General features: G+C 34.8%; 4 protein-coding genes and 2 pseudogenes across 4 annotated transcripts; 3 read left to right on the plus strand and 3 right to left on the minus strand.

Annotated features, from left to right (window-relative positions):
• The first annotated feature begins 10,844 nt into the window (after positions 1-10,844).
• Positions 10,845-15,841, plus strand: LOC125605179 (phospholipase A-2-activating protein-like). Its single transcript, XM_048775129.1, has 21 exons — positions 10,845-11,034; positions 11,268-11,599; positions 11,825-11,997; positions 12,091-12,151; positions 12,256-12,395; positions 12,481-12,670; positions 12,780-12,841; positions 12,943-13,031; positions 13,144-13,216; positions 13,295-13,354; positions 13,439-13,585; positions 13,679-13,717; positions 13,827-13,864; positions 13,946-14,032; positions 14,154-14,319; positions 14,539-14,616; positions 14,718-14,854; positions 15,107-15,183; positions 15,290-15,359; positions 15,469-15,534; positions 15,605-15,841. Exons 1-21 carry the CDS (start codon positions 10,972-10,974, stop codon positions 15,737-15,739), a joined length of 2,283 nt encoding a protein of 760 aa, XP_048631086.1. The 5' UTR covers positions 10,845-10,971; the 3' UTR covers positions 15,740-15,841.
• Positions 15,749-16,867, minus strand: LOC106451921 (transcription termination factor MTEF1, chloroplastic-like). Its single transcript, XM_013893906.3, has one exon. It carries the CDS (start codon positions 16,736-16,738, stop codon positions 15,878-15,880), a length of 861 nt encoding a protein of 286 aa, XP_013749360.2. The 5' UTR covers positions 16,739-16,867; the 3' UTR covers positions 15,749-15,877.
• LOC106451922 (30S ribosomal protein S17) lies at positions 16,839-17,565 on the plus strand. Its single transcript, XM_013893907.3, has 2 exons — positions 16,839-17,071; positions 17,255-17,565. Exons 1-2 carry the CDS (start codon positions 16,910-16,912, stop codon positions 17,423-17,425), a joined length of 333 nt encoding a protein of 110 aa, XP_013749361.2. The 5' UTR covers positions 16,839-16,909; the 3' UTR covers positions 17,426-17,565.
• A 1,111-nt stretch (positions 17,566-18,676) lies between these two features.
• LOC125575611 (protein TIC 62, chloroplastic-like) lies at positions 18,677-21,853 on the plus strand. The gene is made up of 14 exons (XM_048775130.1): positions 18,677-18,938; positions 19,049-19,172; positions 19,257-19,329; positions 19,400-19,436; positions 19,532-19,708; positions 19,813-19,894; positions 19,975-20,047; positions 20,134-20,244; positions 20,331-20,483; positions 20,577-20,764; positions 20,886-21,119; positions 21,240-21,428; positions 21,503-21,631; positions 21,723-21,853. The coding sequence occupies exons 1-14, from the start codon at positions 18,761-18,763 to the stop codon at positions 21,850-21,852; spliced, it is 1,878 nt and encodes a 625-aa protein (XP_048631087.1). The 5' UTR covers positions 18,677-18,760; the 3' UTR covers position 21,853.
• A 1,126-nt stretch (positions 21,854-22,979) lies between these two features.
• LOC125605180 lies at positions 22,980-24,241 on the minus strand (annotated as a pseudogene).
• A 1,371-nt stretch (positions 24,242-25,612) lies between these two features.
• On the minus strand, positions 25,613-26,555 carry LOC125605182 (annotated as a pseudogene).
• Positions 26,556-26,563: the final 8 nt, after the last annotated feature.

The raw sequence follows: 26,563 nt of genomic DNA on the forward strand, positions 1-26,563 counted from the left end.
CTCATTGTTCCATGGCCGTAAAATAATGAGATAATCCATCAATGTTGAGTTTTCATCTTCTATTCTATCATATAATGGGCTTTTGTGTTTAATAATAAGATCTCTGATTATATGTTGGACTGGACTCCTTAGCCGATAGAGACTATACAAATATCTATACTATTATTTGCAAAGTAAAAATTTGGAATCAAACTCTCACCTTAAAAGTTAGAGTGGTTAATATCGTTTATACCATTAATGAATAATTATATAAATTAGTCAAAAGATAAAAACAAATTTCAAATCAATCTGATTAAAAAGTGATTAAAATTAATAATAAATTGTTTATACCCTTAATGAATAAATGATATAAATTAGTCGAAAATAAAAACGAATTTTAAATATATCTAATTAAATAAGTGATTAAAATTAATAGTAATAAGAATTATCTAGAATATAAATAATTAAAAACAAATTTATATTAATACTATTATATTTATATTAGCTAATTGACTATAAATAAATATAATAAAATTTTCAAAAATAAAAATATGTTTTAAAACATAAGATAATTCTTAGATATATTCTGTTGTTATCTGAAAATAATATTTTATTATAAAATTTATTGTTAGATATAAAACAATTTATAATTAAATGTTAATCAAATAAATATATTTTCTAAAATATATGTGAATGTTTTGAAAATTTAACACAACAATAAACATATATATATTTTTTGATAAAAAATAATGAATATATTTTAATAATATTTTATTTATATGTTATATTTGATAATTGACTATAAGTAAATATAATAAAATTCTCAAAAATAAAATATATATTTAAAACATAAGATAATTCTTAAATATGTTTGTTTTTTTATCTGAAATAATATTTTTACCATAAAATACAAAGTTTAATGTTTTATCTTTTTAAAAACATATAATTAATAATTTATTATGTTGGTTTTGATTTAATAGTTATAAAAAAATAAATATCTATAAGAACACTATGTCCGCATGTGCGGACAGAACACCTAGTTATAACTAAAAAAGAAGTATTAAATTATAAGCTTTTTAGTTTTTGCTATATAATAAAAATCATCCCATTGAAAACATATAAATATATATATTAATATTTTGAGAAAAAAATCATATAAATACCTCAACTGAATTTTAATAAGCTTTCTGATAGCCAAACTGATGACAAAAAAAAAAAAAAGATAGCCAAACTTTTTTTGCTATCCGGCTTAATACTGGAAATAATCATTTTGCTCAGTTTAATACACTTAATTTTAAAATTATTATCATTTTAATACAGTAACTATTTTCATTTTAACAATAAACACTAATTTTCTAAAAAAACTTTTAAAATCTCTACAATTCATAAACAAATCTTAGAAAAGTTCAAATTTTCTTTTAAGTTTCAAGAACAAAATTAACTAAATTTTGGATAAATTTTTAAAATTTATAAAAATGAATTCTGAATAAAATAAAATATTTAGTAAAATATTTAAGAAAAAAACTAAGTTTGGAATTAAAACTAATACTTATATCATAATTGTTAAAAATTATCCAAAATTTAGATATTTTTATTCCAAAACTTAAAAATAAAATTAGATATTTTAAGATTTAGTTTTAAATTTTGAATTTTTTTTTAATATGAAACTTACTAATATTTCTGATTAAAAACATAGTTTAAGTATTAGAATGAACATAGTATTCAAAGTAAATGTATTAAAAGGAGCAAAATAATTAGTTTGGTTATTATACTGGATAACAAAAAAGTGGGTATTAAAAAGCTAATCAAAATTTTAAATGGGTATTTTTAAGAAATTTTCCTTAATATTTTAGCAAAATGTTGTTAGTAAATTTTTGTCCAAAAATGGTAATCTTAACAAATACGGAAATTTCATTTATAGTCAAAGCAACAAAAAGGCATTAAACTGAAACTTTTTGACATGAACTAAGGTTAAACCCGTCCTACGGACTGGTACACAAATATAAAATAATTTAAATATATTTAAAGTGTTTCCATTTCTAGCTAAAAGTTAAATTAATTTTTACATTTTTATCACGTCAAATTTGTCTATTTATTTTACAAATCATAAACTTAGCTAAACATAATCTAATTATTTTACAGATCAAATTACAAATGATAAAATATAATTTTTTTTAAGTTTGTTCTAATTTAGCGTCTAACGATATGTCACTTCGACTATTTTTACTAAAGAAACATCTAACTAATAGTTGTATTCTAATCTAGAGATCTAATGTTAAATTTTCAAAATCGCCCTTCACTTTAATACACAGTCACACGCAAAAAGTAAAAGGGTATTATCGTAAACTAAGCTTGTCATCATCTGCTTTTGTTGTGGAAACTCATCCTCTGTCGACTCGAAAAACGTTTTTTTTTTCTCCAAGAACAAATCATTTTCTCTTCTCTTATATGTTTGCCTCTTGAAATTTTCCGCAAAAAACCTCTGATTTCACACAATCAGATTTCGAATTGGAGCTACGTCAAAAGATATCTCTGATTGATTTAGAGACTTAGGGGTAAAAAAAATATTGGTGCATGGAAGAGTAGTGATTTGGAGAAGAGTTTGGAAGTCGTTTCTAGCGGTTTCAGCGCATAGTTTGCTCTTCTCCTTCACCCTTCTTCTCACTCTCTAGCTTGATCGTGTTCTTTCTCAATCATGGTGGTCAGTTTCTTTCTTTCTTTTTTCATAATTTTCTGCCTTGACTTCTTTGTATAGTCAAAGTTGGGATAATTATCTGAATCAGTTGATGGGTTTCTCTGATATTGAGTTTTGACTAAGTTTTAGTTTGGGTACAAACTATAAAAAATATATCCTTGTGTGTTTAACGATGTCTAAAGTAGAAGCCGTTATCATCCTTAAGCTCTGTTTTTTGCAGATTTATATGTACACCCTTGTGGCTGTTTCGTGCTGTGATTTCTCGTGGTAGATTTCGCTGCATGCTACATCTATGACATCTTTTGTGGTTATCACCTTTGCTCTTTGTTAGCATCATGTTGTTTGTAAATTTTAAATTCCGGGTTTGTGGCAGTGGGCTCCTTTTCAATCTGTCATGGCAACACCACTGCTTGTTGCTTTTGAGATCATGCTCTGTGTACATCTTGAAGATCAATATGGTATACTCTTTAACTTGTAATATTAATCGCGGCTGTATTTATAGCTGGTTTTTGTTTATGATAGATTTGGTTGTGTCCCTGACTCCTTGTGTTGTAGTTGTTTATGATATATTTGGTTGTGTTTTACTGTTGCTTGCGTTCGGGTAGGGATTTGGGACTGGACTTGGTTTCTTAGTTATTGTTCAATACTACTTACCATTATTCCAAAAAGGTTGCAACTCGTTATGTTTTCATTTCCTTTTTGTTCTTAGGAAAGAATGATTCTTGCTCATTTGTGTGATGAGCTGAAAGGACTAAAAAAAATTATGTGCATAGTAATATTCCCATAATTTTTCTCTTGCCAGTCTCTCCATCTTACTGGTTTGGAAACCATATATTTTTATTCAAAATGCAGTCATTGGTCTATATTTCCTTTGCACTTGAAAACGCTATAACCGCAAGATTGAATGATGGTTTTGTTTTTTTTTTTTTTGCATTTTTATGTGTTTTTTGTTTTTTTTTTATTTATGGTCATTGCATAGCATACTCTTATTGGAAATTGTCTTCTCTTAAGTATGAATGGGTGGTCTGAGACTATTGGAGATAAAACGACTCTTGGGAGTGAGACTCTTTTACCAACATGTGTACCTGTGACTATTTCACTTTCGATAGCTCGTTCTGCCATATGAGTCACGATGAGTCTTGTCCCATTGCAGAGACATTTATAGCGATGTGCTTGAGAGTGAGATAAGCAGTCTCTACGTACAAAATATTTGGAAATAATAAATATGTAAAACTACACTTTTTTCAAATAGATGTTAAATGTAGTATTTTCATTTTTTATATTGTATATTTACTTAAAAATGTAATAGATGTTTAATATAGTATTTCTATTTCTTATATTGCATATTTATTTATTCTAGTTTTCTTGCTTTTATATCAAATGGTATTACGATAGATGTTTAATGTAATATTTATGTTTCTTCTATTGTATATTTAGTTATTCTTTATTTTTTATTATAATGTAATAATTCCATATAGACAATTCATGGAGCCTCAAATAGTTCATTTTATTAATATAGATTTTAAACATATTCAAAAGAAAACAGACTAATTTTCTAATTGGGCCAGTTTTAAAGCCCATAAGCTAATGTTCTTATTTTACAACAATTATTTTATTTATATAAAATATAACATTACAAATAAGATAATAAAAATGAAACAAAATGAACATTTAAAATAAAGAAAATACAATATAACACATGAAATAAAATTTGAAATTTTTTTCTTCCAAACCTCTTTGATAATAGAATAACAATTCTATCTTTTCGATGCGATTACATTCAGCAATCAAACAGTCGATCAACTTCCAAACCTTCCTTTGCAACTTTCTTTGTTGTATAACATTGGCCCAAACTCCAATTTAGATATATATATATATATATATATTTATCGATTAAGAATCCAATATAATGATTCTCTCAAAATGAATAAAGTTCAGACTTGCCAATTTTTAACAATTCGAAAAACATTGCCATAAAAAAATTGTTCTCTTAATATTTGTTATTGCACACTCTATCAATGATGGTTTCCATGGAAATTGTTTCCAGAACAAAGAAATTAGGATAAATTCCTTACCACTTGAATTTGGATTCGACTCATATATATTGACTGTTTTGTCGTCGATCATAGCCACCAATTCCATGCCAGAGATAAGAACAACTAATTGAATTATGAAGTGGTTAACACCGAAAACGCAGTGAGTAATTATGCAACTCTTCTTTATTAAAGAGAATAGAAAACCACAAAGAAATCGTTTCAAAAGAGAGCCTGAAGATAGCTATTGTTCTTTCTTTTCTTGTTCTTTCGAGCGGAAATATCATTTTTGTCAGTACTGTTATTTAATAAGAATCACCGCTTAAATACGGACGACGGATCTTTATTTTGTGATCCAGCTAAGTATCATCGACTAGTCGAGAGGTTAGTATATCTTTCGATCTCGTGACTGGAGCTATGCTACTCCATTCATATTTTATCTTAATTCCTGTTTATGACGTGCATTGGGAAGCCGCATTATGCGTCATCTATTTCCTCAAAAGATCACTAGGACAAAATATTTTCTACTCACAACTGATAACTTGGAGTTCTCCGTGTATTTTTTTGCGGACTGGTCCTCATGTCTCATCACTCGTCGTTTGCTAAGCTTGTTTGCAGTTATGCTAAGTGGATCTTCGATTTCCTATAAAACTAAAAAGAAAGACACAATATCTCACACTTCCACATAAGCTGAATATCGAGCTAGGGTCGTAGCTACTTGCGAGATCACGTGGTTTATTTCGCTTCTGTTAGTACACATATACTTTAGTATTTCTGTTAGTACACATGTCCCATTTTATTGTGATAGTCAAGAAACAGTTATATTGCGTCCAATCCAGTTTTTCACGAAAGAACCAAATATATTTAAATGATATAAATTAAGATATAATAAAATTGAATTGTTTTCAACATAGATGAGTGAAAGTAGTGAATCATGATATTTTTTAGTCTAGGGTTTGAAAATATATGTTGTAGTATTGTATGTATTCTTAGGGTTAGATTTTGGAAAGCTTAAATGTTTTTTTGAAAAATTAAACTTTTATCTACATGTGATTATTTCTGTGTATAGTAAACATTTTTTAAGTTTAATTTGATTTTATGAAGTGTTTAGTTAGTTAATTTAGTTTAGGAGTTATGTTTAGGGTCTAGACGACTAACATGTGTATGATGCAATTTATGATAATCTTATCTGAATGCATTATATCAGAACCAAAAATGAACTTATAAACATTCTTATCAAAGTACTTGGCCGTCTTCAGTTTGATGTTTCATTATCTGAATTGGGTATTAAGGATCTCCAATCTCTAACTTCAAAGGAAGAGTTAGAATTCATATCTATACTATTATTTGAGAAGTGAATTAGCTTACTAGTCATATTCTCCATGATTTTAGTTTATTTGATTATTTATCATATTATTTTTCTTATTTGTCCTGTTTTTATTTATTTTTAAAAGTTTATTTGTCATATTTTCCATAATTTTAGGTTGATTCATTAGTTTTAATAAATAATTTTAAAAATTGCTTAAATTACCACATTCCTAACACTATTTTCATGTTCACATTAAACACATTCACCCTCACTTTTAAAGAGATAAATAAACACTTCAAACTATGGAGAAATTTTCATGTTTACCACATTGTTGATATTATTATTCATGTTTACCTTCAATAAAGAGACATTTTCAAAAATACATCTATTCTATTAAAAGGGAAGCAGTCTTAAAAAATCTACTTATAAAGGTTGTTTGGACCCTTTCATTAACTAACAATATTTTTGGTCTTACCATAATAATTGACTAATAATATATTACCTTATATTTCTCTAACAATAATTTAGTCACTGCTATATATCTTTGTTTTTTTTTGAACTGAGCTATATATCTTTCTTAGACTTATTAAAATCAAATATCTTACAATACGTATAACACCGACTTATTTGATTTTAATAAGTCCATTCACCAACCAATAAGTTTAAAACCAAACATATTGTTAATTTTGGAGTAAACATCTATTCTATTAAAAAAGAAGCAGTCTTGAAAAATCTACTTAAAAATGTTGTTTGGACCCTTTCATTAACTAACAATATTTTTGGTCTTACCATAATAATTGACTAATAATATATTACCTTATATTTCTCTAATAATAATTTAGTCACTGCTCGATATCTTTGTTTTTTTTTTGAACTGAGCTATGTATCTTTGTTAGACTTATTAAAATCAAATATCTTACAATACGTATAACACCAACTTATTTGATTTTAATAAATCCATTCACCAACCAATAAGTTTAAAACCAAACATATTGTTAATTTTGGAGTAAACATACTGATTTACTATACGTACTGATATATATATATATATATAATATTGTATTCTAATGTTTGTGGAATATTTATACAAACAAGTTAAAAAGTAATGATATAATATTTATACAAACAAGTTAAAAAATGATCTAATATACTTTAAAATACGAGTCGGTTTAAATCCATAACTTAAATACCCGTAAAATTCATATAATTTTCAGGTATGTAACTGATTCGATTAGGTTTGGGTATCTAAAACCCAAAGTACTAGTAAACCTGAAAAATACCTGAGACTCCAAATAAATATGCGAAAAGCCCGTATTTTAATCTAAATCATGAATCGAAAAACTAAAAATACTTAAAATTTAATTTGAATACCCAAAATATATTTTTAAATTGGAATTTTACCCAAAACCTGAAACAATAACCAAAAACCCAAACCTAAAATTTAAAAGAATATCCAAATTTAAAACATATACAAAATACCCATACATACCTAATATACTAAAAAGATCCGATTAATTTGGGTACCTAATCGGGTTTCGGGTATGATCCGGACCATATCAAAACCTGTGGGTCTTAAAAAATAACCAATAGATACTTTGTCCTGGACTCGAACCGAACCTATATTTTCAAGTCGGTCTTGGTATGTGTTTTTGGATCCATGTAAAATAGACAGACCAAAAGAGTTAAATAAAAATGTACACACAAAATCTTAAATAAACTTATTTATGAATTATATAATTTTGCAAAAATTAGCTGCTTCAATATAATAATATTTTGTAACATAGTAATGTACAACAATCTACAAATATTAATTCATATCAAATTGTTTATACTTCTAAAAGAACCCGCGCTTTTTAAGCGCGGGTCAAAATCTAGTTCTTCATTAAGAGACAAAAGACTCTTATACTCTTTATTAACAAAGTACTAGATTTTGACCCGCGCTTTCAAGCGCGAGTTCTTTTTTTTATAACAAATTTTGATATAAATTAGTATTGTGTGATTGTTTTACATTATTATGTTACAAAGTCGAATTATATAGAAGAAATAATTTTTAAAAATATTATATAATTCATGAATTACTTTATTTGGAATTTTGTATAAATCTTATGTAATTCTCTTTTGCGCATGGGTATTTTACGTGGACCCCGAAAAACCAAACCAAAATCAACTCGAAAAATCTGGTTCGGTTTGCGTCGGGTCCAGAGAAAAATACGTATTTTTTTGGAAATATGGGTCTCTGTTCGCGTCTGAGACCTACCCGAAACCCGTTTGGGAGCCAAAGTACCCAAAATGTTTGTGTAAATTATATATATTTGTGTATTTTGGATATTTTTTTAGTATACATATATTTTTGAGTTTTGGTTTGAATTTCCGGTTATAGTTTTGGATTTCGAGTAAGAAATCAAATTTTAAAAAATATATTTGGGTATTCAAATAAAATTTTTGGGTATTTTTTGGTTCCTCGGGTCAGATTTCAAGTACAATTTTAGATCTTTTGAGTATTTTCTAATTTTCAGGTATTTGTTTAGATTTTGGGTATTTTTTTGTGTTTTGAGTATATTTATGTTTATCGAGTTTTATTTGAGTCCTAAATATCTGAACGGATCCATACCCGTTACAAACAAAAAAATAACATATATTTAATAGTTATTTGAATTATGGAGTCGAAACCATCAAGATACGAAAGAAACCGATCCGAACCCAAATAATTTTTTTTTCTAAATACCTAATTAGGTCCAAAAATCCAAAACCTAGCAAAATTCATTGATTCGTTTTATAAAATTTTGGGTGAAAAATACTCTCCATGTTTGATCTATAATGTTTAATAGGACATGACTCATTTATATTTTAAAAGTTGATCTCGTAAGAAAACTTTGATCTAATGGAGGAGGATGGTATATATGACAATGACCCCTACATATTAAAATTTTGGTACTGTTTATATCAAATATGTATATGTTAAATTGATAGTCATGATCTTATTAAAGTGGGTGAGATTTATTTAAATGTTAGAATATATTATTTGGTTGCTATATAATAGGGGATAGTTAATAATATTTAATTATATACAATAGGTTGGACTAAAAAATAAATAGGTGCAACAACTTTGTATAAGTAGATTTTTTAGCACTCCTTCCCTTTTAATAGTATTGATGGTCTAACCATTTTTCATGATGGGACTAAACCTATACTAACCAAAATCCTTTTATTAATCCTTTTAAACATGGTTTTAATTGTTTAGATTACTTGTGGACATTCTCATGATCAAAACAAAAACAACCATTATGTATAAACTACAGTTGCAAGTTAGCTTTTATGAGAAATAAACTATCTTATATACTTGTAATCAAAATAAATATGACCAATGCTCATATGCAAACAATCATGGGCTTTGTTTATAATGTAAAAAATTGATATTTTATTAAATATTTCGTACGTTCTAGATCTTTTTTTATGATGTGAAATGTCATCTATTAATTAATATATATTTATACTAATTTTATCCAAATAAATATATATCCATCAATCCAAATCATTTTTAAAATAGGATGTCAATAATATATTTAGTAACAAGAAATTATTTTTACTAAATCTTAACAATGTATTCAAAAATAAAAAAAAATTGAAAATATTTTTGGTTGACAAATAATAATTTATTAGAATATTCTCCCTATATATTCTTTGAAACTCGGTTCCAAATCTGCATATTTTTTTAATAAAATAAGGTATTCTTTTAACAAAATGTTTTAGCAATAGTGTTTCCTAAAAACATTTTTATTTATATTTAATTTCTTTGCTCGTGTGGGACATGGCATCTCTAATCCATTATTGCACACTGTTAATTCATATTTTCTTGGCCATAGTTGACCAAAAAATTTGAAGCTCACACTTTTTACATTACTAAGAAAAAATGATAAAACTGTGAACTCAATCTTGATTACTGGTCTAATTAGAACGATATTTGAAACTCGCACTATTTACATTATTAAGAAAAAAAGATGAATCTATACACTTGAATCATGTATTTTTGTGAGTTTAAATGAGTAAATTGACAATAATAATAATCTGGAGGAAAGTTTATACGAACCTTCAATTTTGTTTTTGTTGAGAAATCAAACATTAGAAATAGATGATTTAGAATTCAGTAAACCTCAAGAAAAACAAAACTCAAAAAAAAAAAGCATAACCATTCAAAAACACTAACTTCTTTTAAATCTACGTTTAGCGCGGATTAAAAATCTAGTCTATACTATTAAAAGTGAAGGAATCCTAAAAAATCTACTTAAACAAGGTTGTTAGACCATTTCATTAGACTTAATTTTTTATTTGATCTTACCTTATATTTCTCTAACTATATAAATACTTTACATAATTTAAATGAACTCATTTATTAATCTCCCATAATCTATTATATAATTACTCTAACAATAAATCTCCATGAATATATGATATATTAGTCAAACATGTTTAACATGATGTGATCATTACCACATATAGTTTCATTAATAGTATAATTTTTAATGGTTTAGTTAATAGGTATATAATTTGTATTTTAAAATTTTAAGTACTTATTTGGTCTTTTATTTTTCGGTTCCAAAAATATAGAATATGTTCGGTTATTTAAGAAATTTAGTTTAGTTTTGGTTTTTTTTTTTCAGTTTGATACGGTTCAAGTCATCTGGTTAAATATACCCAAAACTATACATTATTTTATATAAAAATTATACAAGAAGAATTTATTTAATTTCAAAATCTAGTTTTCCATTGTTCTGTAAGGATAATATTACCATTATGTTGATAAATGATATCCTAATACATTAGCTGTGTATATAAACCATGTAAGGTACTGTAGTCAAGAATACGACCTTTTTACAATATTTTTGATCGGAATATCCTCTCCTCCTCCTCCGCCCGCAAGTCACTTGTGAGTCGCTTTGGGTCATTCGTTCTCAGTGATGATGGATATCGATTTCAACGAATACAAGCTCAGGTGCGAGCTCCGTGGCCACGATGACGATGTACGATCTCTCTCTCGTTTTTCCTCCTTCCTTCTTTTTCGAGATTACGAAACTCCGTCCCTTAGAACCTTGGACTCTGTTAGCTTGATCCATTTTCGTGATTCCACTTGAATGTGATTTTGCATTGCTTCAATTTCAGTTTCATGTGTGGATTTGATAATTAGAGCGAGCCTTAGGTTTCTGATTAGATGCTCGATACTGTAACTGACCTAATTGTAATTTGATTCTCTCAGGTTCGTGGAATATGTGTGTGCACTGATGAGCATATAGCTACCTCCTCAAGAGACAGAACCATTAGGATATGGTCACTTGATTCTGATAATAAGCGAAAGTATTCACCTTCCAAGATTCTTCTGGGTCATACTAGCTTTGTTGGGCCGCTTGCATGGATCTCTCCCAACGAGGAGTATCCTGAAGGAAGGCTCATCTCTGGGAGCATGGATACTTCCGTTTTCGTTTGGAACTTGACTAATGGAGAGATTGTTCAGGCTTTGAAGGGTCATAAGATGCAAGTCACTGGTGTTACTCTTGACAACGAGGACATTGTTTCATCTTCTGTTGATCAGTAAGTCAGTCAGTCAGTGTATATTATTAGCATGTGGCTTTCCTTTGCTGTTTATATAATTCTAAAGCCTAGTTCTAGGTGTTTAGGAATGTTAGCTGTGTGTGTTATTGTCTTGATGTGCCTTACTAGCTTTAATAATACAAATGGTAAATATATTGGAATAATGTCTACTAGTATTATCTAGTATAACTTAAGTTCTTATTTGTTTTTCCCCTTGTTCTGAAGAACTCTGAAACGATGGAGAAACGGCCAGCTTGTTGAATCTTGGGAGGCACACCAGTCGCCTATCCAGGCAGTGTTGAGATTGCCGTCTGGTGAGCTCGTTTCTGGTTCAAGTGATACCACTCTCAAACTCTGGAAGGGAACAACAAGTCTACAAACTTTTGCTGGGCATGCAGGTGAATTTCTTTGTCAATATGAGAAGCTGCAGTAAAGATATCTTATCTTGTGAAGTGCCAATATAATGAATGACCTTTTGTTTTGCAATGTAGACACTGTTAGAGGTTTAGCCGTGATGCCTGATTTAGGATTTCTTTCAGCATCACATGATGGGTAAGTTATTTGCTTCGTACAACCTCTTGCTTGTTCCATGCCATTTTCCCAGTAAATCAGGCTCATCCATCTGTTCCTTATCGGATTTTTTTTTATATAAACAGCTCAATCAGGCTCTGGGCTCTAAGTGGCGAAGTTCTTTTGGAGATGGTTGGGCACACCTCCATTGTTTACTCAGTTGACGCTCATGCATCTGGCCTTATTGTTAGTGGGAGTGAAGATCGCCATGCCAAAATATGGAAAGGTAATGATGTTTTTCCTTTTAATTTGAAGTCATGTTTCTTATAGCTTGAGGTGTTGTTCTTACTTGTTGCTTTTGTTTGGTACAGATGGAGTATGCGTTCAGAGTCTGGAACACCCAGGCTGTGTCTGGGATGCCAAGTTCCTGGAGAACGGAGACATTGTGACTGCATGTTCAGATGGAGTGGCTCGTGTCTGGACAGTACGTGATGGCATGATTGCAGATCAAATGGAGATTGATGCCTTTGATTCCCAACTTTCTCAGTATAAACTGAGCAGGTGATCTGATCATTAAATCCTGTGTCCATAGAGTTTTTTTTTTCTTCATTTTTCCCCCTGGCAGTTTCATGATTTTTAATGAAGTTGTGTCATATGTTCCTAATCTCAGGAAAAAGGTTGGGGGAATGAAACTTGACGAGCTGCCGGGGCTTGATTCTCTGACTTTACCAGGTGCCACTTAGTATCCAAATTTTGTATTATAAATCCTGTCGAAAGTTGTAACTGATACTATCTGGCTATGGTCATTCTTACTATTTGATGTATTCTATCAGGTACCAGTGATGGCCAGACAAAAGTCGTAAGGGAGGGAGACAATGGTGTTGCTTATGTATGGAATATGAAGGATCAGAGATGGGACAAAGTATGTCAACATATTGAGCTTTTATATCTTTTTTCTTAATCTTTCTAGTTTGTTGGCTTCAGGTCATTTTTGCTATTCACTTGAATGCTGCTTTATTATTAACTTTTTCCAGATTGGTGAGGTTGTTGATGGGCCAGAGGGTGTGGCTGACCGTCCTCTCCACGATGGAGTTCAGTATGATTTTGGTTAGATTACAAACCTATTACGACTTTATTTAAAATCGAAGTGACCAAAAGTCTTAGGCGGTTTTTTTTTCCTTATAGTTTTCGATGTTGACATTGGTGATGGGGAACCTATCCGAAAGCTTCCTTACAATCGATCAGGTACCTGAACTGTGTTGCTTCCAAGTGCAACTACAAGCAAATGCTTCAGTTTATTTATACCTAAAATGGTTTCTTGTTTGGCAGACAATCCGTATGATGCAGCTGACAAATGGCTTCTAAAAGAGAATCTTCCCCTCGCATACCGGCAGCAGATTGTTGAATTTATATTACAGAACTCTGGGCAGAAGGACTTCAATTTTAATCCATCTTTTCGTGATCCCTTCACCGGCGGTATAATTTCTCATGTCTTATAAATATTTGCTCTGAGGTTTTTTTTCAGGGTTTTAATGTAATCTTTTATGTTCTTCCTTCTCTGTGTAACAGCAAATGCTTATGTACCTGGGCAATCATCTCATACAGCTGGTATGAATATATTGTCTGGGTTATTCTCATCATATAATACTTGAAGGATTCTAGTTTCTTGTAATATTCTTCCTTTTGACCCATGCACTTTGACTCTTTTCTGTTGCAGCAACTACGGCAAAACCCTTATACAAGCACATTCCAAAAGTACGCTAGTTTTCTTCTTTCTTTATTCCTGTTTTGTATTTTTAGATACTGATTCACTGTTTCTGACATTGCTTTGTCCAGAGAGGTGTACTAGTTTTCGATGTTGCTCAATATGATGGTATCCTGAAAAAGATGACAGAGTTCAACAATACTCTACGAGCTGATCCAGTAAGCTCTCAGTAACTTCTGCCACACGAGCACAGTTACACCAAGAATTATTCAATGGTTATTTTACATTTTTTAGTGCTGGTAGTTTATGTTTCTGATACTATTTTTCCATCTCATGAAGGTACATACTGACAAGTCCCTGACAGAAGTTGAAGTATCCAGAGTTGGCGCAATGGTGAAAATACTCAAGGACACATCACATTACCATGCTACCAGTTTTGCTGGCATGGATATTTCTTTGATCTTGAAAGTGTTACAAGCATGGCCACCTGCGATGATGTTTCCTGGTAGGTCTTCAGACTGTTTAAGCCATTTAGGTAGTAGTAATATAGCTAAATCAGTTGATTTTCTAGTATGCTTATACAACAATCTAAAATCAGATATGTTTTGGTTTCTTTGATAAGTATTATTGTTTTCTTACAGTCCATAAAGCAATTTAGGTAGCCAATGTTTTCTCGTGTTAATTGTCGGATATAGCGCTTATGCGTATGTTTTTGAATATGCAGCTACCGATTTAGTCAGGATGCTCGTTTTGCATCCTCATGGAGCAAGTCTACTTATCAAGCATGTGGAAGGCAACAATGGTAATCATCTCACGTGAAGCTAATGGTTTCCCAACATGAATTAAAGTATCAGCTAATGTTCTTCACTAACTTGTATCTCTCTGTAAATTAAACTCAACTAGATCTGCTTCTGGATCTTATAAAGAAAGTCACAGAAGATTCGGCTCTTCCTGCAAATCTTCTAACAACTGTTCGTGTCCTTGTTAATCTATTCAAGAATCCTTCATTTCATTACTGGCTACAGAGGCATCATAGTCAAGTAAGTACTGTTTTTTTCTTTGGTTTTATATCGCAATTAGAGAATCTGTGATTATCTCCATGAACCAGCTATTGGTATCCTTGTCGAGTACCAATGTTTGAGGCTTTGAGCTGCGTCTGGGAACAGGAATGAAGTTTATAATTGTATTTTACTATAGTGCCTAAGATTTGTGTTTGTGTGTTTTATTTTGATGATTTGAAACAGTGGTTTCTCGGGTACTCAGCCTTTAATGTGTGATGTCCATTGATGCAGATTCTTGATGCCTTCTCAAACTGTTATTCATCCCCAAATAAGAATCTGCAGTTGGCATATTCAACGTTGCTTCTCAAGTAAGATACTCTCTTATATTACTCTTGCTCTTTAATCTATGATACAACATTGTTGAGTTTTTATCAGACCCCATGACCTTCTATATATTTTTGTTTTGCTTTGCAGTTATGCAGTGTTATTAATAGAAAAGAAGGATCAAGAAGGCCAAGCTCAAGTCCTTTCAGCAGCATTACAGGTAAAACTAAATTTGGTCTGAACTGAACCTCACCCTTTGTAGTAAAATCTGAGAACCAATGTATTGTCTTATCAATATTTGTCCTAAAAAACATGGATCTCTTAAACAGATTGCAGAAGAGGACGCTGCAGATGTTGATTCCAAGTTCCGGAGTTTGGTAGCAATCGGCTCGCTGGTTAGTTCTTCCTTTTATGGACAATATGTATATATAGCTTGCTGGTTACACAATTTTTTTTACCTGACAGATGCTTGAAGGCCTGGTGAAGAAGATAGCAATAGATTTTGAGGTGGAGAGCATTGCGAAATCAGCAAAGGCATCTAAGGAAGCTAAGATTGTGGAAGTTGGTGCTGATATCGATCTTGTAATTCGCCAACCTTAAGTGAGAGACTTGTGAAGGCGCCCGAGATTAGGACATGATTTGTATTCACTTTTATTACTTGAAAACACAGCTAAATTTTCTAGCAGAGCATCATTTTTTTAATATCAATAGTGGAAAACAATGAAACTAAAAGAGTGATCATGGTTTCCACTTGGAATAGAACTTGTGATCACCCCACATCAACATCCTACTAAGCGAAACCTTAACCCCCTTCTTCTTCAAATGCCAATGCCTCGGCTTTATCCTCCTCCCCAAGCTAAACCCAAAGTACTGAGGAAACTTCTTCAACTCCTCCAACTCTCTCTCCATATCATAAACCAAAAACTCAAACTTGGGCCTCAAGTTATCCTCCACACTGTACCCAAATATCGCCGGTATCCTCCCGCACACTCTCGCCGCTTCCTCGTGCTCAAACCCTATGCTCTTGAGAAACCTCACCTTCGCTCTCAGCTTCTCCACCCTCGTGTTGAGCACGTGCGCGTTCGTCTTGCTCGCTCTGTTCAGATTCTTCACCCCCAGCTCCTTGAGGTAAACCAGCGTCGGCCTCAAGCAGTACTCGACGTCGGAGAGGAGGAGGCTCGGGCAGTTCACGATCAGTCCTCTGGATTCCTCGGCGGAGGCTCCGAGCTCGCCGGCGAGGAAATCGAAGACGGGATCGGTTTCGGAGATGGAGAAAGTCGGAGAGAAGAGCTGCGGGCAGAGGTAGACGAGGCGAGGGAAGTCTACGTCGGAGATTCCTTTAGATTTAAGGAAGTTCACGGCGGAGAGGATCGCCGGAAGGTTGTCCACCGGAGGAGCGAGTCTTGGATTCTGAGGGATTACGCCGAGAGACGAGAGGTATCTTAGATTTTCGCGGTGTGAGGTGTGAAACTTGAGATAGAGAGGTCTCGAGCTTGGAGGAGGAGAGGAAGACGAGGAGAGTGATGATAGAGGTTGAAGACGAAGCGAAGCGGTTACAGTAGCCATAGATAGATTCCGTCGTTGATTCTTTATCCTCATCCCGGTTCGATTTTATATTACCAGATGTTAATTTTAATCTGGTTCAGTATAAAGCCGGTTCAGATCCATTGGGCTAAAATTAAAAAGCCCATCAATATAAAACCCTAGACGATCGTCTTCTTCTCCGGCCTCCAGATTCTCACTCGTTGATTTCTCTCTCCGCTCAGGAAAATGAAGCCGGTGATAGGGACGGTGGTGTCGAACAAGATGCAGAAGTCGGTGGTGGTAGCCGTCGACAGACTCTTCCACAACAAACTCTACAATCGCTACGTCAAGCGTACTTCGAAGTTTATGGCTCACGACGAGACGAACGCCTGTAACATCGGCGATCGAGTAAATCCCTTGATTTTCTTATGCTTTTTTTTTTTAATTCGAAAGCCTTAAACTTTCTGGGAGATTCTATAGTGAATTTGAGAAAACATTTGAACAAGAGCTCGAAAGTGAAATGAACATCGTCTTATCGATATTGTTAGTGACTAATCCTAAAAGGAGCTTGCGTTTTGTTAATCAATGCAGGTGAAGTTGGATCCTTCGAGGCCATTGAGCAAGCATAAGAATTGGATTGTTGCTGAAATCATAAAGAAAGCACGAATCTATTCTCCACAGGCTGCTGCTGCAGCAGCTCTCAGTTTCTCAGCTGCAAAAGCTCCCTCTGAGTCTTCGGTTCCCCCTGTTTCATCTTCCTAAGGTGTATCAGACTTGTTTGGTGTTGAGTTTCATTTGCAATTCCAGTGTAGTGTCTCTAGGCACCTTTTCAAAGATTAGGTTGTTTCAGTTTTGTGGAACTTCATGTGACTTTGTTGTTTCTGAAAATAAATTATTTGACATTTGGCACTGCTACTATGTAGCAATATTGCTAGTTTGGCATTTCATTTTACTTTTCTTGAAGTTGTTAGAAACCATTGTGCGGCTGGGCTGGCTACCTTGTCTTGGTCTTACCACTACAATTTATAGGTTTGCAGATACCTTTCTCCTAAAGGTTACCTGTTATTGTAGAACATATATGGTGGTAGTCAATAAAAACTTTACCTTTTTGGTTGCTTAGCCTTTACCTCTCTTCCTCCTCACACTGCAGTTGAACCGCAAACTCACATTAGGGTCGAGAAATGTGTTTCTCAGACTGACAGCGGTAGTAGAGGAGAATCATAAAACGTAGGATGTAGGATTAGTCCATCAGCTGTAGTGTAGTGCTTTTTGGTGATGCTGGTCACTTGTATGATTGATCAGTTTGATGGTATAGACCATAGATGATAGATGATTGTTACTCCTCAAATGTATATATATTGAAAGCCGATCTGCGAGAGAGTCGATGAAAAATGATGATGCAGAGCTACCTACATAATTACCTATATTATTACACAAACCAGACATCTCTGAGTAAGTTTCTATATAACCAGCCAGTTTTGTACCGTGAGCTTAATAAATATTAAGAAGTTGATCATCAAAGAAGAATGAAGACGGAGACCACACGTATATTCAAATATCGGCACCCTGTTTTGCCAAGTCAACGAGCGCCGATCACAGCTAGCTCGAAAATGTTCTCACAAAAAGCTAGCTAGCTATGCATGATAAATTCTCTTGCGACTATGTTGTTTATATCAATCCGGTGGATCAATCCCAAGTGTTATCTGGTGCAGAGCTAGTAAACCGGGTTTAATGTGAAAGTAGAGCTGGTTAAGCTCGATTGAAATCCGGTTATTGAAGCTAAAAACGTGACGTTTTGGACACAAACTAAACTAATGGTCTGGTGTGGAGCAAGTAAAGCGGATTTAAATGATGTTAGTGTATGCCCCTCGTTATCATGGGATAAGCATAATGTATCGAACATAACCAACCTATGCCATGTCAGCAGTCCATTAAACAATGATTGGTCTGTTATGATGTTATGTAGGTCCCATCATATCAGGATGCAGTGGCACACCTCCTCGTCTCTCTCTCTGTCCACCCAGAAGATAAAATTCAATCAGAACAAATTTCGATTAATGTACAAGAAACAACACTAACTCAGCTTCTTCTCTAGCAATGGAAGGAACTAGTTTTCTCCGAGGGCAGCCTCTAACAACAGTACCCTCTCTTCCCAGAAAAAGGTTCCTCCTCCAAGGATGGAAGAGCAATCAGATTGTCAGGTTTTCAGGTTTGAAGAATCAATCCGATTCTCGAAAGTCAAGGTCTTTCTTCGATCTTAGCCTCAGAGCTTCAGGTAGTGTTCAACAGTTTTAACCTAATGATCTGTATGTCCTCTGCATTTCATTTTTTCAAGTTGCATTTGAACAGTTTTGTTAATTGGTTTCTTTCGTTATCATTGTTTAGACAAAGGTCCCATAAAGGCAAGCTCTGCCGTAACTGATGCAAGCCCCACGAACTCAGAATTCAAGGAACAAGACCTTGTCTTTGTAGCTGGTGCTACCGGTAAAGTTGGTTCTAGGACTGTAAGGTTAGTTTCTTCTTGTTTTTTTCTTAACTCTCAAGAATTTTTTTTAGCAATGCTGGTTAGTTATCATTGTCATCTTTCATCTAGGGAGCTACTGAAGCTCGGATTCCGAGTAAGAGCTGGAGTTCGAAGCGCTCAGAGAGCAAAAGGTCTTGTGCAGGTATGACTCATATTTAACACTCTATAGTCATCCTTTGAGTGATCCTTATTGCAACTAAATACTTTTGCAGAGTGTTAAGGATATGAACACAGATGAAGGAACTCAACGTAAGAGTAAAATGTTTTGATTTATTATTTGCTATTAATTTTTGTTTGTGGTAGAAGAAAAGGTAACAGGCAGTGTCTGTGTCTTTTTAGCCCAGCTGTAGAAAAGCTTGAAGTTGTGGAATGTGACTTGGAGAAGAAAGACTCAATACAGCCTGCACTGGGGAATGCATCTGTGGTTATATGCTGCATAGGTGCTAGCGAGAAAGAAATATCCGATATCACCGGCCCTTACAGGATTGATTACTTAGCCACCAAAAACCTTGTTGATGCTGGTAAGCCAAACAAAAAAACAATACACTCTCAAAGATGTTTGTTCATTGGCCTTTCTTACTATCTTTCTTGTTTCATCGTGTCTCTTTGTTTGTGTTATGAACAGCAACATCTGCAAAAGTTAATAACTTCATCTTGGTGACATCCTTGGGGACAAACAAATTTGGATTCCCTGCTGCTATTCTCAAGTAAGTCTGTAATGTTTCTCTTTTGTCAGATAGAATTTAATGGCATGTTCTTCTAATATTATTACTTATTGTTTCTGAAGTCTGTTCTGGGGAGTTCTTTGCTGGAAGAGAAAAGCTGAAGAAGCCTTGATTGCAAGTGGTCTCAACTACGCAGTGAGTGATCACACAAAAAGCTTCACATTCTCTTTATGGATTGTATCACACCTTAGAGTTTTGCTTTTGCATCTTATTTTCATCAGATAGTTAGGCCTGGAGGAATGGAGAGACCAACTGATGCATACAAGGAGACTCATAATCTCACTCTTGCTCTAGATGATACATTGTTTGGTGGTCAGGTCTCTAATCTCCAGGTATTGTTATTTTTCCTTTGTCTGTGACACAGAGATGACCACATTATGAAGAAGCTTTGATTTGTTTCCTTGTTATTGATCTTCAGGTTGCAGAATTGCTTGCTTGTATGGCTAAGAACCCTCAGCTTTCTTGCTCTAAGATTGTGGAAGTAGTTGCTGAAACAACTGCACCATTAACTCCTATTGAAAAGCTTTTTGAAAAGATTCCTTCAAAACGTCCTTATGTGCCTCCACCAAAGGTTTATTCTCCTTTCATTTACTAATCTTCTTGATCATCTCTCTTCTGTGATAATATGTTTATGTTTATCTCTCTGCATTTCGATTGTGGATAGGAATCAGTTGCAGCGAAAGAGGTTCCACCAGTTCCTGCTGAGCCTGTCAAGCAAGAATCAGTTGCAGCCAAAGTGGTAACTCCAGTTCCTGCTGAGCCTATCACTAAAGAGCCAACAGCTCCCAAGGAGGATGAAGCACCTGCCCAAGTAAAAGAAGTGAAACCTAGGCCGTTGTCTCCTTATGCTGCGTAAGACAACTTTTTTCTCAGAGGCAATAAAGTTCAATATGCTACTAAAATGACTTGTTGACACAAGGGACTGATTGTTTTGACGTCTCTTGTTCCTTTTCTGGTTTGGGAATATATTTAGCTATGAAGACTTGAAACCTCCAACATCTCCTATTCCGGCCACAGCACTTGGTGCCACCAAAGCTAAGGAGGTGGATGCAACTCCAGTTCCGGAGGTGGAGGCAACTCAGGCTCCTGTTGAGGCCGCCAATGTAGCTCCACCACCAGAAAATCCTGTTGAGGTCAATGTCCCAGTAGTAGAAGAAGTGAAACAGGTTGAGGAAAAGAAAGAGAGGCCTCTTTCTCCTTATGCTAGGTAAAAAAAAAACTTATTATCTTTGCCGCTTTACCTGTACTCAGGAGTCACTAAAATGATGTTGATTATGATGAATTAAAAGCCTGATGCTTTGTTTACTCTGGCCATGTTATGGTGCAGCTATGAGAATCTAAAACCACCTTCATCACCCACTCCTAAAGCTTCTGGTATCCAGAAGAGCGATACTTTGGCGCCTATTCCAACAGATTCTGATACTGGTGAAAGCTCAACAGTTGCAACAACTGTCACTGAGGAGGCAGAAGCACCACCAGCCATACCAAAAATGAGACCTCTTTCTCCTTATGCAGCGTAACAACTTTTCCTCTTTCTCTATATATAGCTCGGCTGTGGTCTGTTAAGAGTCTTACACTGTGTTTTTGCAGTTACGCAGACCTGAAACCACCAACCTCACCAACTCCTGCATCAACCGGTCCCAAGAAAACAGCACCTGCAGAAGAAATCTCAGAGTTGCCTGGAGGCAATGATGTGCTGCAAACGGTTGATGGTAGTGTGTAAGTATCTAGAAACCAGAATTGGATAAGCCTGTCTAGTTTTAAGAAATGAATCTATACAATCTCAGGTTTTTGCTTGTTGTTTGTGCAGGATCACGACTGAATCTGCTTCTGTGCCAGAGACAGAAACTGTTAACAGTGTGACAGACACTTCCCTTACCCCAGAAGAAAGTGCAGCTGATCAGCCAAAGCCAAGACCATTGTCACCTTACACAATGTGAGAAAGAGATAGAGAAGCATTTTGAAAGTGTGTTCTTTGTTATTTAACTTCTTATTATGTGAACTGAGAGACTAAAATGTTTGGCAGGGTAGACCATGAAGCCTCCAACATCACCTCTTCCATCTCCGGTCATAAATCATTAGTTATGTGTGAAATGATTTGCCCTTGAACCCTGGAGCTTCTTCTTCTTTTTAGCTCCAGCTTCTTTTTTTTTTTACAAATGAGAGAAAGATGGGGAAATTCATTTTTACAGGTATGAATCAGTGAGCTGAGTAATACAAGATTCATCTTGCCTTCTGACTTCTTCGTTTTTCTTCTGTTCAAATACTCATATTCGATAACCATTCTCATTCAAACAACTTGATAATATATATATTCTGAGTCCATGTTTTTCTTATAATGTTCCTATTATACAGGCTTTGCATCTTCCATTCTCTATGGTAGTTATTTAGTCATTTTATTTGGTCTAAACATGCGAATTTATCATCGTTAAAATTGAAGGTTTGTATTGTTTTCTTGTAATTCTAATGTAATTTGAAAAATTCAATAATAAAAAATTTTCTTTTATCCGAAGATATTATCACATTTTTTGAGTCTTTTGACTAATTAACATGTATCAAAAACTTTTGGCAGCTATATATAACCTCTAAGGACAACAATGATGCAATAGATCCACACCTGATAAAATGTGAACATCATTCTCCATAGTGTAACAAAATAATCAGTTGTTTATTGTCAAATTTAATCGACAGCTTAATATAAAATTAGTAATATAACAAAAAAGTTTAGCAAACATAAAATTCCGTAATTGAAAAAAAAAGCAATAAGCGCGACCGACAAAAGAAAGTTATTATAGAAACGAAATCTAGTGTGGTTTGTTGACTTCGTTTCTATAATAACTTCGGCAGATTTGGAAGTTAATGCATTTGATAACTCCAAGGACAATACTATACAACTAAACAGAAAAAAAAAAAAACAGTTAAAACGTCGTCGTACCAGGTCCAATACTTTCACCGTCTGGCATGTTCATCGATTTTAATTCCATTAATGCCAAACCCCACATTCCATTAATGCTCCCTCCTTCCACTTCAATTTTCCTTCCTTTCATCTCCCACCGTCCATTTCATCTTACATATCTACCCTACACGTGTCCCTCCTCCTCCACCTCTCCGGCGACAACATGCCTCTGGATCTCCGCATCTTAACCGGCTCGACGAGTGCGGTGCCGTTCTAAAGAACCTCGGACTCGTCATCGATTCGTCGTCCGCCGCGACGATGAGCTTCCCGTCGCCGGAATCCGCTCCGATATCGGGAAGAACACTCCCGATCGCCGCCGCGAAAACGGCGATTTCGTACTTCTGTGGTAACGTAACGAGAACACTCTCGATTTCAGGTTTCCGAACGGAGATTGACGCTGCTTGATCCACGTGGATCTCCGGTATCTCCACGGAGACACCGTCGCTGGCTCCATCGTCACTCTCTCTGATGCTGATTCCTCCCTATCGTAATCAAACGAGTAGGATCTCTTCAGCTCCCTGAATCTAGAAATTGCCGGTGATTGCTCTTCCACCGCCGCGCTGTGACTCCTGATCGTCTGTAACCGTCGCGGTTGCGTTTAAATTATTATTACTCCGCGGCGGAGTTTTCGGTGCGGATGATGATCGCGTCACTCTCTTCATCGAGGCTTGGACGGATTCTAGGACCATCAAGGGAACGAACGGCGAGGTAGTCGCAACGACGCCGGATCGGAGAATCGCAGTGCGGCAGAGAGGACAGTTAGGGTGAGATCGGAGCCACTCGTTCGATGCACTCAAGGTGGAAGCATGGAAGCACAACGGAAGCGTCCGCACGTAATCTCCTTCCTCGAACTCCAACAAACAAACGGCGCAGTCCACGGCGGTGGCGGGAGTTTTCCCACCGCGGTGGCAGGAGAAAGGCTCTTCCCGGTGCAAGCGGCGGCGGAGTAGAGAAACAGAGGCAGCGTTTTGATGACGGACTCGTCTAGTCCGTAAGGTGAGTAGGAGGAGTAGTGAAAAGAGTCGAAAGGGAAAGGGGAAAAGGATCGGAGATCGGAGGACGAGTTTGAAGCAGAGGATAGGTGGAGGAGACGGCGCCGACGATGTCGCCACCGTCGGAAGCGGCGGAAGAGAGGCGAGAGGAATCGGCGGGAGATGAGGCGAGAGTAGGTCACGAAAAGAAAAGCGCGGCTAAAACCACCACCATAGCGATCAAAGGGGGGCTAAACTGTAAAGGAGGATCAGAGGAAGGAGAAAGAATCTCCTCTGGGGGGGGGGGGTGAACTCCTGAATACGTGAAAGAGACGGTGAAGCAGCTGGCGAAGGAGAAGGTGAGATATCGCCGGAGCGCGGGTTGTGTGCCGCGAATCGCATGTTTGTTTTGGAAAAAAAACAAAGAAAGACTCTGAAACAGAGTTCTCAGTGAAAGGTTTAACGTAAATGAGCATGCCCGAGTTGACTAAGTAAACGGTTTCAGAAGACTATTGCACTGTCACTGTTGTTTTTTTTTTTTTTAATAATCTGATGCAGACAAATACGACGATCCAAATAACAATAATTAATCATAATAATTGCTAACTTGGAAACAATCCCATCCTGGGGTATTATGATTTCTATATCGATTGATATTTTGGTTCTGAATTAGATAGTATTCAGGTACTAGATTTGGGTAATTAGGATATTATTCTATAGTTAACCTAACTGTGATATATCTTAGATTAACTAGGAAGAAGAGATTAACAAAATCTAGCATATGGAGTTTGAGGGAATTAAAAAAGAAGAAGAAGATAGTGCTTCTTTACGGTTGTTTGATTTTAATGGGATTTGATTTGGTGTCCCACTCTGATTACAGTGGTCTGAGACTTTATTATTGTTATAAGTGGATTTTCATGACTTTTTTTTAGAAATTGTTTTCTTCCAATCTTTTCTTTTCTCCATTTGTTCATACTGCCTGATAGCCAACCAAGTAGAAAGTTTTTTGTTATTACAATTTGTTTGCTTCTCTTCTAGCACCGCTAACTCATTTTTGTATCTTCTAAGACTATTGTTCCTATGATTCTGACTGACCAATGACATGCTTATTTGGTGGGTAAATACATTCCACGGATGTTAATTCAATGTAGAATTACGTCATATGTGAATTTTTCAGGTTTAGTTAATATGAGACTATAATTCTAATCTAGTAATAACCAAGTTACATGTTACATAAGTTAAGTCCATAGACAAGTACCCACTCCACTCATTACTTATTACTTCTTTAATTATTTCAAGATGCAGAGCTACTTACTTGCATGTGACCCAAAGAAAAAACAAAGGATTACTTGCATGAAATATATGTAAATTCATAGTATTGTTTCTGAAGGCAATAAAGTGCATTAAAAGCTGGTCAGAAGTACTACTTGGCTTCCCTATCTATACATTTAAAACACAATGACTCCACCAATTAATGGCTCAACTACTTTCTTTTCATCCTGGAGATATTTCTCACATTATTATTGTCTGGTTTGGTGATTTAATCCTAATGGTTTACAAACTTGTAGTCATCTCAGCCCCTATGGCTATGGCTGCTAGCCTAGCCAAAGGACTTCCACTTTTAAACAACCAACATTTCTGTTACAGGCTTGCAAATCTATCCATTGAGCATTGATGATCATTACTTTCTTTTTCTCTAAAGTAGTTCTCATTACTATAGCTAATATTCAAACTTTGATTTGATCCATCTATTCTATGATTCTTGATAGACTTTCAAGGGATTCTAGTAAAGTAATTATACTTGCTATCCAGTAAGACAGATTTGATGATGAAAGAAACTAGAAAAGAGGTCTCTCTCTCGATTAAAACCATCTCAAATGTCACACTTGTACTACTACAACCTCTGTCTTGACTTTGTGAGCTCCAAGAACAGTTAAAACATGGACAATCAGGAGGAGCTCCATACATACTCTTCCACGAATACGGTATCCGCCACTTCCCACCTTCTTCCCCTGCAGAAAAGAATGATCATAGTGAGTTTGATCGGTTCTCACGAATCATTGTCCAGAGATGTTAATTACACTTGAAAAAGAGAGATATATTATTTTTACCATGGAACTTGTCAGGAGTTAAACCCGTAAGCTTAGATGCAGCCTCTGCTAGGAGGAATGCATCAGGAATGTTGTCTCCTTCAGAACAGTAACATAGCAGGCATGTCACCTTCAAGCCTCTTGCCTAACAACAAACAACATAAACCCCCAGCAGACCATCGAAGTGTTTAGAATCATCTAATGAGTTGGCATGCGGATAAATCGTTGAGTACAAGGCATTAATATACCTTAAAAGCTGAGAAAAGAGCAGCAAATGGCAAGCTTGGGTAGTAGTCTATGTCTTCAGCTCATCTTCTGAAGGAAAGACAGCTCTTCTTTATTGTTCTTGTCAAGACAGAGCTAAGGTACTTCCAACATCTTCCTTCTGTCATACTCGCCCAATCTTCCAAATCCGAGCCTTTCACAGTGATCATCTTTCCATCAGATTCGGCGTTAGACAGATAATACACCTGTGGGCCTCTAAAGCATTTCCACGGAGAACACAACTTAACTTGTAAACACTTTGCTCTAGGTAATGAAAGGAGGACAAAAAAAAGGTGCAAGTGAAGGTAATTAACTACCTTGACAAATCCAAGTTGTGGCAGCCTCTGGAAGTCTCAACTAGAAAGCACAA

The sequence above is a fragment of the Brassica napus genome, unplaced genomic scaffold (assembly GCF_020379485.1).
Source record: "Brassica napus cultivar Da-Ae unplaced genomic scaffold, Da-Ae ScsIHWf_715;HRSCAF=1037, whole genome shotgun sequence".
Classification (NCBI taxonomy): Eukaryota; Viridiplantae; Streptophyta; class Magnoliopsida; order Brassicales; family Brassicaceae; genus Brassica; species Brassica napus.

Bases quoted from the DNA above. Each gene is read 5' to 3' on its own strand.
- LOC125575611 (XM_048775130.1), top strand. From the start codon at position 18,761: ATGGAAGGAACTAGTTTTCTCCGAGGGCAGCCTCTAACAACAGTACCC. The intron at 19,330-19,399 runs GTATGACTCATA...ATACTTTTGCAG, and splicing joins GAGCAAAAGGTCTTGTGCAG to AGTGTTAAGGATATGAACAC. The intron at 20,484-20,576 runs GTTTATTCTCCT...GATTGTGGATAG, and splicing joins CTTATGTGCCTCCACCAAAG to GAATCAGTTGCAGCGAAAGA.
- LOC106451921 (XM_013893906.3), bottom strand. From the start codon at position 16,738: ATGAGGATAAAGAATCAACGACGGAATCTATCTATGGCTACTGTAACC.
- LOC106451922 (XM_013893907.3), top strand. From the start codon at position 16,910: ATGAAGCCGGTGATAGGGACGGTGGTGTCGAACAAGATGCAGAAGTCG. The intron at 17,072-17,254 runs GTAAATCCCTTG...TAATCAATGCAG, and splicing joins CCTGTAACATCGGCGATCGA to GTGAAGTTGGATCCTTCGAG.
- LOC125605179 (XM_048775129.1), top strand. From the start codon at position 10,972: ATGATGGATATCGATTTCAACGAATACAAGCTCAGGTGCGAGCTCCGT. The intron at 12,396-12,480 runs GTAATGATGTTT...TGTTTGGTACAG, and splicing joins CCATGCCAAAATATGGAAAG to ATGGAGTATGCGTTCAGAGT. The intron at 13,355-13,438 runs GTACCTGAACTG...CTTGTTTGGCAG, and splicing joins GCTTCCTTACAATCGATCAG to ACAATCCGTATGATGCAGCT.